This window comes from Poecilia latipinna, unplaced genomic scaffold, assembly GCF_001443285.1.
Source record: "Poecilia latipinna isolate Pla-1442-1.1 unplaced genomic scaffold, P_latipinna-1.0 Scaffold292, whole genome shotgun sequence".
Taxonomy (NCBI): Eukaryota; Metazoa; Chordata; class Actinopteri; order Cyprinodontiformes; family Poeciliidae; genus Poecilia; species Poecilia latipinna.
The window spans coordinates 60,689-72,187 of NW_015112908.1; the positions used below are offsets into that span (position 1 = coordinate 60,689).

Below are 11,499 nucleotides of genomic sequence, written 5' to 3' on the forward strand. Positions count from 1 at the left end.
TTTTTTTTTGAGCACCTGCCCCTTTAGTGGTCTCTGCACGGCCCTGACGGAGGGCAACATTTACTGTCAAAAGTCACATGTGCCTTTTATACTTTAGACTTGTTTGAAACCAGATTGTCTTTTAGCCTTAATCATTTCTTGTGACCGATTAGAAGTAAGAAGAAAAATCCTCAACATAGTATCTTAGATATTAATCTCATCAAAGACAATATATTGAATGATCTGAGATAATAAACAGCACTTCTGCTTTCCATCTGAATCTCAATTATTTTAGGACCAAGTTGGCATTCAGTTTTAGCTATAACATACAGTGGGGGCAAAAGTATTGAAAATGTTTTTATTATCTTGTATGGCAGAATGAATTCTCTATGAAATCAGTCTTGGAAAAGAAGATATAAATAAATACAGAGCAGTATTATCGCCATAGGTCCAAACAAAGACCAGAATAAAGTCCCATAGTAGTTATTTAACTGAGTGCATCTCCTCTCATCTCCACAGACTCCACACATCCTGGACACTAGTTGTGTAGATTTTTATATTCAGGTCCGTGCTACAGAGGGCTATTTGCAAAAAGCAACCGTCAAGATAGTTTCCTTCCCCAGTCTGCCTGATCAACACTTAGCAGTCGACATAGTCGATACTTTGCATATTTACACCGATTCAGCCTTGTCTGCCTATGTGAAAAAATCACTGTACATAAACATAACAAGAAGGAAATACAATTACTTTTTATTTTGTCCTTATATTTGTCCATATATTTATATTTTTAAAAATTTTATCGAGGTCAAACAAGTCAAATTCCTTGTTTGTTTGCACAAACTTGCTGAATAAAACTGACTGTAAAAAGACTCTCCTCAAATCAGTCAGTGTTAGAAAATACTGGCTGGTTTATTATTGGTCAGTTTTTTGTTTTTTTTTTTTTTGTTTTTTTTTTACTATCTGAAAAACAATAGCAGTTTTAGAACGAACAGCCATAAAATATATGCGTTAACTGAAAGGACATGTACAGTAATCTATACAGAGACGATTTCTTCATTGGGCTTTGAAACTGAGTTTGAACAAGAACAAGATCCAGAACTGATGTCAACCAAGAAAAAGTGAAAAGGAGCCAGCGGTAATAAAAATAAATAATAAATAAATAAATAAATCACAAATGCGACCCTCCTCGGCTTCCTTAGACATACCGGATGTTGTGTTTGTAGCATTTGATTGCTACTAGCTGCTTCCAAAATTGTCTTGAGGAGGAATAATACAGAACCGAGCAGGCAAGTGTTCGCGCCACCAAGCAGAATAGGTTTTACTATTTTTATTTCCCTACATATTAATTTAGTTATTGATATTGTCAGTCCGTTCCAGCATTCGCATTTCCAGATACATCTGTTTGCTGCTAGCTGCTGTATGGAGTATTACTGCAATGGATCGATGTCAAATAAATACAGTTACAAAAAGATATATATTAACGAATTAGTTTACTTATTAGATACTGTGAAATGTTTCAGTGGCATGTTGCTTACCGTCTCCGGTATGATTCATGAACATTGTCGTACTTTCTGCAGCATTTTTCTATTGTAATCACTAAAAATAATATAAAACATCCTTTAGTGTGACACGGTGTTGAAATTCAGGTGTACAAGAAAAAAGTTAAATGTAAATGAAAGCGTGTAAACTAACGTAAAAATAAGAATGAGGAACTGTATTCCCCCATGCGTTTCTGCTTAGTCTCGGTCAGCAGTTATAAGAAATGCACCAGAAATTGGATGTTTTACAAATATTTCAGCTTGTGAAAACTTCTGAACAGTCATGTCATGGAAGCTAAAGGAGTAAGTGCCACAATTAAACCACAAGAGGCAAGCTATTATACTCAGATGAATTGTTTTGATCCCTCTTAGTTCATATCTATCTATGAAAAACTTTTTTTAAAAGCTGCAGAAAGCCACAGAGTTCTCACATGATGAGAATGAATATCATCCCAGAGAAATGAATAAATATCATTTACCTTGATTTCTGATTAACACATTACATAGATACATAGATAGTTCAATTTCTGTTGGTATTAAATTGAGCATTTTTTGCTTATGGAATAATGTTGACTGCAACGTTTCGTTAAGACTAACCTTTGCTACAGCTGCAAACCTTATGGTGAAAACAGGAGAGTAAGTCACATTTTTTTCTTTTCTGTTGCTGTATTTGAATCATTGGTGCAGTCTTGCTCTCTTAAAACTGCCTTTTAATTTGGTGATGAAACATAGATAGTGGACTTAAAGCTTGTTCATTTTTTAAGTTATGAAAGGACGTATGCATAAAAGATTGAAAACACAAATGAGCTTTTTGAATTCCTGAGTGCATCACTTTCTCTTGGCCTTAAGTTACCTGTGCATGACAGAAAGCGTGGCATTGTTTTGCTCTTAAGTCACTTTGTGTCTTTGCAGGTTGCAGAATATGGTTGTGAACCTCTGTCAGCCACACTTTTCAACAACGGCTCATTGCAACAAGGTGCGACATGTTTTAAAACCTATTCACACAACTGTACAACCCTCAAGCTGTTTTCTTACATGCCAGCTGGTTTCGCAACATTGATAATAATTTTACTACAAAGAAGTGACAGGAATCGACAGCGGTTGTAGCTCTCTCATAAATGAGACCGATACTAGATTTTTTTTTTTATAGCCGACTCTTTCAAGTTCACGAAGAAACTCAGACGAGAAGCGTTTTTTTTTTTTGTTTTTTGTTTTTTTCTGGAGGGATGAGGAGGAAGGCTGTGTGAAAATTAAAGAGCAGGGTACAATGTGGTGTGTGGGAGAATAAATCTCAACTGTCCTTGTCCTTTTTATTCCATTTCTGTAATCTATCACGGCTGCCTTTTCTCAGCACTCAGGACATATAATATGTACCTTTTATTCTGCGAAGAAAATTACATATTTCTCTTTTTCTGCTGCCTCCTCCTCCTCCTCTTTTTATGTCACAGAAACAGTTGTCCATGGGTGCCATTGCCATGTGTAAAGACAAAACGATGCATAGAAAGGCTGTTTAAGGCTTTTATTGATGTGTATATCTTTTATGTTATATCTTTAGCTCTGTGCAGATGGCTATGATGTTACAAACATTGTGTCAGCAGACCCTTCACTACGGAAACAAGGCTTCAAGTTGGAATACTTCTTACGTCCACCCTTGCATGTAAGATTGTGCGTTATTGTGGGATAAATCACTTTTTATTTTTTTTTTACCTTTGTTTCATTTAGTCATCCAACACTTCAAACATTTTCTGTTTCATTGTATAGCCTCTAAACCTTCTGTGCTTTTATTTTATTTAACCTTTAATTCATCAGGAAAATCCCGTTGACCTTAAATAACCGTTTTGAAAGAGAATCCTGGTCAAGAGGTTACAGAACAATAACAGCAAAAAAGAAAACGGTTAACTTTGTCATAAATAAATTAATTCAAAGATTCCTGAGTTAAAACATTTACAGACAGATGATTCCTTCCTCAGTAAGAAGAGCCTTTAAAGCACTTAGTGACAACACCTCCTTTGCATTCATGTATTTTTGCAACTGGTTCCAAGAAGATGGAGCAGAAAACTGAAAAGATTTCTTTCCAAGTTCAGTTCAGACGTTAGGCACCGAAAATAAAAGTCTCTGATGTGTGGGTTGTGTCAACGCTGTCTCGGGTTTACGTGCTACAGCTCCGCCGCTGCCCGCCTGTTCCTGGGCCGGTCTGAATGATGGTCATTTGTGACCAGGTGAAAGCTCAGGCACTTGAGCCACGAAATAGACACCAAGGGTGCTACCGTGGCTGCCGATGCCCTGCAACAGGAGTTTGAAGGGTGCCCTCTGGATCCCTGCAGGCTTTTACTCTAAAAGAAAAAACATGGGGACTGTGCCCAATTTTAGACCTGAGAAATCTGAATGTGTTTTTAAAAGTTTGTCCCTTTCCACATGTTGAGCATCAGGGATGTGGGGGATCCCTGATGCCCACAGGCACCAGCTGTGGTAGTGTGTCATGGATGGGGTCAGTGTCGAGGCTATACGTGCAGCCGCCTCCTGGTCATCCAAAAACACCTTTGCTGGGCTCTACAGGCTAAACCTGGCTATGTGTCACCTGTTGTAAGGGATCCTATTGCAGTATTCATCTTTGTCTCAGTAAGGTGGGCATGCCTTTATGTTGTATTTTCTTCTTTTGTGTATGTGATTCCTCAGGACTCCGGCGGTCAGTAGGGAGGAAACGGAACTAAAGTGACGACTGTAACTACGGTTATCTGAATCCTGTTTGAAAATTGTGTTTTGCGAAAAGATTGAGGGACTGAGTTACTGTTGTCATGTGACCATATAGACTCACTGGTGTCACCGGGATTCACACCTGGCCTGTTCATGTGCAGGAATGCACATCGCGTCATGATTAGTCAGATTAATTTGATTAATCCAATTAATTGTTTCAGTTCTACTTAAAAGTATGTATTCCTATCAGATTTGACAACTTGCAATGATTTTTTTTTCTATCAGTTTCTGATTATTACTTATGTGCTGATGTAATGCGGATCTCTGAATCTGTTTATCCATTTATCCCTTCAAGGTGACATTGAAGTTTGGCTTCCCGGTGGAGCTCTGCCGGGTGGATGTGGAGCTGTGGCCCTGGGGAATGGACCGGGGCCAAGCCCGCAAAAGACTGGAGATCAGCACAAGTTCAGATACCAGTGCCCTGTCAAGTCCTGGGCAGATTCATCGGCAGGAGCAGAGTAAAAACCAGGCAAAGGACCAGATCATAAAGAACAGGCAGAAGCATCATCCTGTTTCTAGTCGGTCTCGGCAGAGTAATGGCAATCAGTGGAGTATTCAGGCCCAACAGTGGGAGGAAGAAGCTCAAGACGGGCCTCCACAGACAGACTTCCAATCTCAGTCGAGCTCTGAATCAGAGTTCAAGCAGGTCGCTCGTTGTGAACTCACAGAAGAAACCCAAGTTTCATTCAGTCATTCAAACTTTCGTCCCCGAGCTCCGTTCCTCTCTGCTCCTCCTCCGCCGCCGGCAAGCAGTCGGCAGGTGAAGCTGTGGAGCCGGGGGCTGCACTCACTGAGCGCCGTGACGCAGCTTCGTGTCACCGTACCATGCGGCGGTGCTGCGTCTTCTCTGGGGCTGAAGGCCTTGGCTGTGTGGGGGCAACCCGCTCGCTGCTGCCCCGCTGAGGAAGTGGAGAGGATTCAAAGAATCCAGGAGGCAAATGAAAGGCGGGTGGAGCACCCTGTTTTTTTTTCTCCTCCTGTCAGCCAAACGACACACACCCACCAGAACAGCCTGAGGTACAGGACATTTCGAGTAATGTTTATTTTAATTTACAAGAACATTTTTATTTCACGTTGACTCAGAGTCTGAACGAAATCATTTGATTACGAAACAGTGTTTGATTTATCGTGGCTTTCTTTTTGGCTCGGCCAGGTTTTCCATCCCAGAAGAATTCCTGGATCCTCTAACGCAGGAAGTAATGGCGCTCCCTATGCTGCTTCCCAGTGGAATGTCAGTGGACGCCTCCACTCTGGAGGAGTACCAGAAGAGGGAAGCCGCTTGGGGTCGACCGCCAAACGACCCCTTCACCGGCGTCCCCTTCACCGCCACCTGCCAAGCCCTCCCCAACCCCCAGCTCAAAAGCCGCATTGACCACTTCCTGTTGCAGACAGGGATGGTGAGGAGGGACGGGACCCTGGGAGGACAAGATCAGGGACAGAACCCACAAGCATCAAGACTCATAACCTCCTCGGTTCTGGGTCGTTCTCAGACTTCTCCAAGTTTTACTAAGACCTCAATAAACAGTAACTCTACCCATTCCACTGATGAAAACACAGATACAAGCCAAACCTCTGCTCACACGGCAGTGGATAATGAATCAGGACCGTCATCAAATAACAGGACTGATGTATCTAATATCAAGCCACTCTCTACAGATAGTAAATCAGAGATGAACAGAAGAAAAAAACGAGATCCAAGTGAGATTTCAGTAGAAGCTGCAACACCTGGAAAACAACTGCCTTCTGAAAGCAAAAAAATAAGAAATAATTCAGGTTTAGGTGAGTACTGGCTGTGAAAGGTTCTTTTCTTGAAGCTGCATCTTTTCCTAAATACAGGCAGCATCACACTCCTTGATTTGTCTTAAAACGTCTGACGTTCCAAGATCATCTTATGAAAAAAAATCATAGAGAATCGTAAGTTAGACTTGGTAGCGCTCAATATCTAATATAGCTGTAGAAATTAGCTTGGTTACTTACACTTCTGACACTCTGTTTACATCTATATGCACTGATTATGTACTGTATTTATACTTTAATCAGTCATGCTTGCAATCTTCAGGATATTTGTGGACATTTTCATTTATTGCTTAAATCCACAGGGAGAAGAAGTAAATACTTTTATCGGTTTATGTTGCAGGTGTTGCACATTTCACCACTAGAATGTGTTCAGTGTAACATCCTTACTAGATTTCAATGCCTACAGCCATTGCAGCTATAACAAATTGGGGCTGAAGTTTCATATGGTCAAACTTTTCATACATTTTAAGCTTCTGTTAGAGGATGTCCCGATGTTACACCTCTACTGTCATATTTAAATGTCACTTGTAAAAAAAAACTCCTTTAAAGTATGGTGTACAGCACAATGAATAGTGTGAACTATCTTTGAATTTTGGGGCTCTACACTCTATGCAGTGTTAATACAGCTACGGTCTTGACGACTCTTGTTAAATGTAGCATAAAATGTTGTAATGCTGAAGTAGAAGCAAGATAGAGAAGTCGTTAAGAAGCTACGTCTTATGTACGTTTTCAGTGAGTTCCCTGCAGAACGACTTTAACACTGTTAACTGTTTATTTAGTGCAATTTATGTTGTTGCAACATTTGCCAACGTTATCGCTAGTTTTTCTGACATCAGGCAAACGTTTTGTGTTTAAGGTTTATCTGGAGTACGGCAAGTTTTGGTAGATTTGACTCAATGGTAGTTTCTGTCAATCACAGGCTCCCAGTCACATAAAATCAGCTCATGTTTGCTCCCACGGTCTCCCCTGTAGCTGTGGTTTATGTTAGTAGGCTGCAAAACAGTATCTGGTTTTTAGCTTCCCTAACTAGCATATCATCCCAAGCTTTCTCTTTAGCTCCTGGATGGAAAACTTCAGGGATCTCGGGGTTCTTTTATATGTTTGACCTGCATACTTTAAATGAGTTTTGTTATTACAGACATCCTTAAGTAATTTTATTGGGTCGTAACATTAAATTACGTATCATTTTCTAATTTTCAATAATAATTTATTGTACTTAATTGCCTTATTACATCCCACTTCTAATTGGAGTTATAAATCAGTACATGGATGCGTCATAAATATGGACAACTGTGGTTTTCACTCTGTGCTCACCAGGTTTTGTAATTACGAACACTGATTTCCCAAACGAATCTTCGCAGTTTTTGTGTTTCATTATTTGTATTTTTTATTTCTCGCTCTGCTCGTTTTCAGAGCTTAGCTCCAGTTCCCACGAGCAGCTGCTCTCAGCCAGCCTGGACGAGGCCCTGCTCTCTGCCCTGCAGGGACGACCCTCCTTTACTTCAAACTTGCTCCACCAAGCAGAAAGTACATCCCAGTCGACATTGTGCCAAAGTTCAGGCTTTGCGAGCTCATCCACAGGTACAGTCTGTTTTCTCTGGCTCGCTGCAGGTATTGCACCACATCCCCGTAGTTTCCAAGAATCTTAAAGCCTGCCTGCGTAGGACTGAACGGTGTTGTTGATCTTCAATCTTTATGGTGAGAAGTTAATTTGCAGACTTGTAAGAAATGCCTACCGACTTGGATGCGGCCACATTCAGCTGTAAATACCGTCTGCAGCTGAATGTGTGCTGAATGTCGTGAGGCTTACTAAGTATGAGGAAAATGTGGCTGTAATTTTGGTTGAGTTTAAAAACGCAAATGCTCAGAGGTTTGTTCTCTGTGTGCTTGTCACAAAGAGATCTGTCAAATTCTGTGTGCTAGTAAAAATGCTGCAGTTGACCAGCTTAGTCAGGTTTAGGCAGTGACAAGTCCTGCACTTTAGGCGACATTTATGCACATTTTCAGAGTCATGAAGCTGCTTAGACTCATAGTGTGATTAAACCTCCTTTTTTATTACCTTTGTTATTTTTTTTTCTGTAAAATCTTAAAAAATAAAAATGTAAACTTCAAAATCATTATCTGGTTTGAAATTATTAAAATTGTTTTGTTTTTTTATCTCACTATAATAATTCAGCTAAGTCATTCTTTTTTCAGAGTGGAAAGATTGTACAAAATATACCTTAAAGATTTTTATTAACGAAGATATGGTATAGAGCAGGGGTCCCCAAACTTTTTCCTGCGAGGGCCACATGACTGTTCCCTGTTCTGGTCGGGGGCCGGGGGCTGGATTACTGCCGACGACATATTCGCGTTTGTAGATAGATCTTTACCCAGAATGCAAATGGAAAAAAACCGTGAGCGAAACGGTGACTGGTACTGACTAGTATATATTCCATTGAGGGAAACTAAGTATCTGCTCAAGAGCGCCCCTGGTGGTTGAAGAAAAATCACTGAACGCTCTCTGGTATTGTTCAGGGGGCCGGACCAAATGAGGAGGCGGGCCGCGGGCCGTAGTTTGGGGACCCCTGGTATAGAGGTTTGAAGTTGTTGTGGATTTTTTTTCCAATCCACAAAGGGTCAAAATAATGAATACAGACTGAAATGTTTAAGAAATTTAAGGTTTAAAATGTTAAAGGACTTGTTTATGCATCAGTCAACCTTTTTTCTCTCTTTCCTGTATTTTCTATCCAGATGGGAAGGTGTGCTCTGACTGTTCCCGTTCAGTCTCAGTTTACTCATCATCATCATCATCATCATCATCATCGATCTACCGGCTGGGATGCGGCCACTTGCTGTGTCGTGCCTGTGTGCAAAAAGACTCAAAATCACCAAACTCGACCAATAAATCCGGCTGTGTTTCCTGTCCAACCTGCCTGAGTCGTACTCCACGCAATAACATTTTACGTGTACATTACTGACGGCAAAAGATTAATTAGCATCAATTATTTTTTTTTTCTAATATAATAAATGAATAAATATATTTGTTGTTGTGATTTAATGTCCAGGGCCGTTTCTGTAGCGTTGTTGCTCATTTCGTGCTTTAAAGATCAGTCAAGTTTGTTGTTTAGATCCATGAAGTTACTTAATCTGCTGACATCATCCTATTATCCTCCACTGAAGGAAAGAACATCTCTGAGCACACAGACCTTTTCATTGAGGGCACATACAAAAATACACATATACAGAAATTGCTGTCCTCTTCCACCCACTCCGCCTTTTTCTTGGACTCTTTAATAGAAGTGAAGTTGCAGCCTTGGTGCTGTCATCTGTGTTCAGAGGGAGGAGACATGGCAGCGCAGAGGATGAACAAAGAATCAGGGGCAGCAACGTTTGTGAGCTTGATAACGAGAAAGATTTGGGAGGGAATAGAGTCGATCCAAGGCTGGGTGGTCATTATGAATGAACTAAAAGGGGTCACGATCAGCTAATCATCTGGACTTGTGATGCTTTACTCACCTTGCGCTCATGTCTGGGCCCTGTCTCAGTTTGTGGAAATGCGACACACTGCAAAGCAAACTGAGTAGCCAGACTACAACCCTGATTTCAAACCTGTTGAACACTTAAGGTCAGCCTAGGCTGCGTCAGAGTGACCAACACAGCCACCACCAATGTTGTTTAAAATATTGGGTACCATCCCACAGCAGTGTGGGACCATCCTGGTATCCAGCATAAGAAGGAGTTCTAGGCAACTTGTTAAATTGCTAAAATAACTTGGTTCTTCAAAGACCAATAATCCAGTAAACAACATTAAAGTCAATAGGACATATTGACTTTAATGGCATTAGTGAAGACTTGCAAGTTCTTCATGGCCAAAGCAATTGTTAACAAAAAAAAATTATGATTTTGAATAATTTAAAAGGGAATAGAAGCTTTTTTTTTCTCCTTCTTTTTAGAAGCATCATTTATTTCCATTAGAAATAATTGACTAACCACAAATGTTCTTACTTTCAGAGCTCAGTTTATTTAATCCTGTTTGGATACTTAAAAAAAAAGTATTGTTTTTAAAAATGGAGAAGGTTATATAATCCCTGCGACCTAGAAGTTTTTATTTCCAAATCATCAGTAAAAGCTCAAAAGTAAATCATCTTTTATGCTCATGAGTGAATGTAAAGCTCTGACGGCCACAGCTTTTTTAAATTAGAGTTGTGTAACGGTAAAGTAAGCATCTTTTATATGTGTATTATGAGTCCTCCAAATAGCCATCCTGACCCTGGGATCTATGCTTCTCCCTGCTCATTTAACGTGAGATTAATGTGAAAAAACGGCTTCTAGTCTGACAAAAAGTCTGTACAGACAATAAAACCCAATCTTTATACAGTACATACGCATACTCTAAAAATACAGCACATAATTAGACGTTAAGAGTGGCATGAAATGTTAGTCTGGTGAAAAGTGTATTTTTATATTGGCTCTGAAATACTGGCCACACCTGCATTTCACAATTATATCATTTCAATTATTATCATTATTATTTTTTTTTTTGCTATATATTTTATTTTTTCTATGTTGTTACACAGAAAATGTCTACGCATCTTTCAAAGTCTTTGGTTTTTTTTGCTAACTCGCTAAGCTGTAGTGCACAAAAGAGTTGAAGTGAAGTCACAGGTTCTATGTTTATTGGTCTTCATAGTCATAAACAGCATCATGTCTGTGTTGGTTTCCCTGACAACATTAAGCCTAACCAAGGTCGTGATCCTGTATCCGCTCTGTCTAACTGGAATCAGTGGTTCTGCATGTGCAATGAAGACATCAGCCTCGCCGTTTCAGCTGGAGGTACATAAAGTCCCTAAAAATAAAAAGGCTAAATTAGACCCGCTGGGTCGCTTTTATTCTGTCAAGGTGACTTCATATTTAGCTCAATTTTTATTAATCAGTTAAGCTGTTATGTTTCTGTTATGAGATAAAAGAAGATTAAAATAAACCATGTAGTTTACAGTCATAAAGTGTAAAATGCAACATAAGTATATCATAATCAACATTTTCATTGTTTTTCAAAGCAGATGGCAATCTGAAAAACACTTGACAACAAAAAAGCTTCACGTGTGTCTATATTTTGATGATTAGTTTTAATTTACATAACAATTTGGATCTCTGGGATGGCCTTGTGCACAAGAGGACTGTTTTCTTGGTTAAATGTGTTTTTGTTAACAGGAATATCAAATGTAGTCACTTACTAACACTAGAAAGGGTGAAGAGAGCACTTTTACTAAAAATGTTGGTGAGATAGAGTTGTTGATAGCTTGAACAGGCAGACAACTTACTGAGCTACAGCTGTATTTAATCAGCGTAAAGTTTCAGGAAATAATTCTTTTAACCGTTTTTTTTTTTTTTTTTTTTTTTTTTTTGGGTCCGGTGTAGGAAAAAAGGGTCTGTTGTTTTCCCAAAATTT

The 11,499-nt window shown here is 39.5% G+C and overlaps 1 protein-coding gene across 2 annotated transcripts; it reads left to right on the forward strand.

Annotated features, from left to right (window-relative positions):
* Positions 1-1,149: 1,149 nt before the first annotated feature.
* ubox5 (U-box domain containing 5) lies at positions 1,150-9,108 on the forward strand. 2 transcript variants are annotated; one of them, XM_015034240.1, is made up of 7 exons: positions 1,150-1,265; positions 2,430-2,493; positions 3,073-3,174; positions 4,567-5,288; positions 5,425-6,050; positions 7,482-7,649; positions 8,802-9,108. In XM_015034240.1, exons 2-7 carry the CDS (start codon positions 2,440-2,442, stop codon positions 9,026-9,028), a joined length of 1,899 nt encoding a protein of 632 aa, XP_014889726.1. In that variant the 5' UTR covers positions 1,150-1,265; positions 2,430-2,439; the 3' UTR covers positions 9,029-9,108. The 2 variants fall into 2 exon arrangements, with proteins under 2 accessions (XP_014889726.1, XP_014889728.1); XM_015034242.1 differs by lacking the exon at positions 1,150-1,265 and having other exon boundaries at positions 1,308-2,493.
* The last annotated feature ends 2,391 nt before the right edge of the window (positions 9,109-11,499 follow it).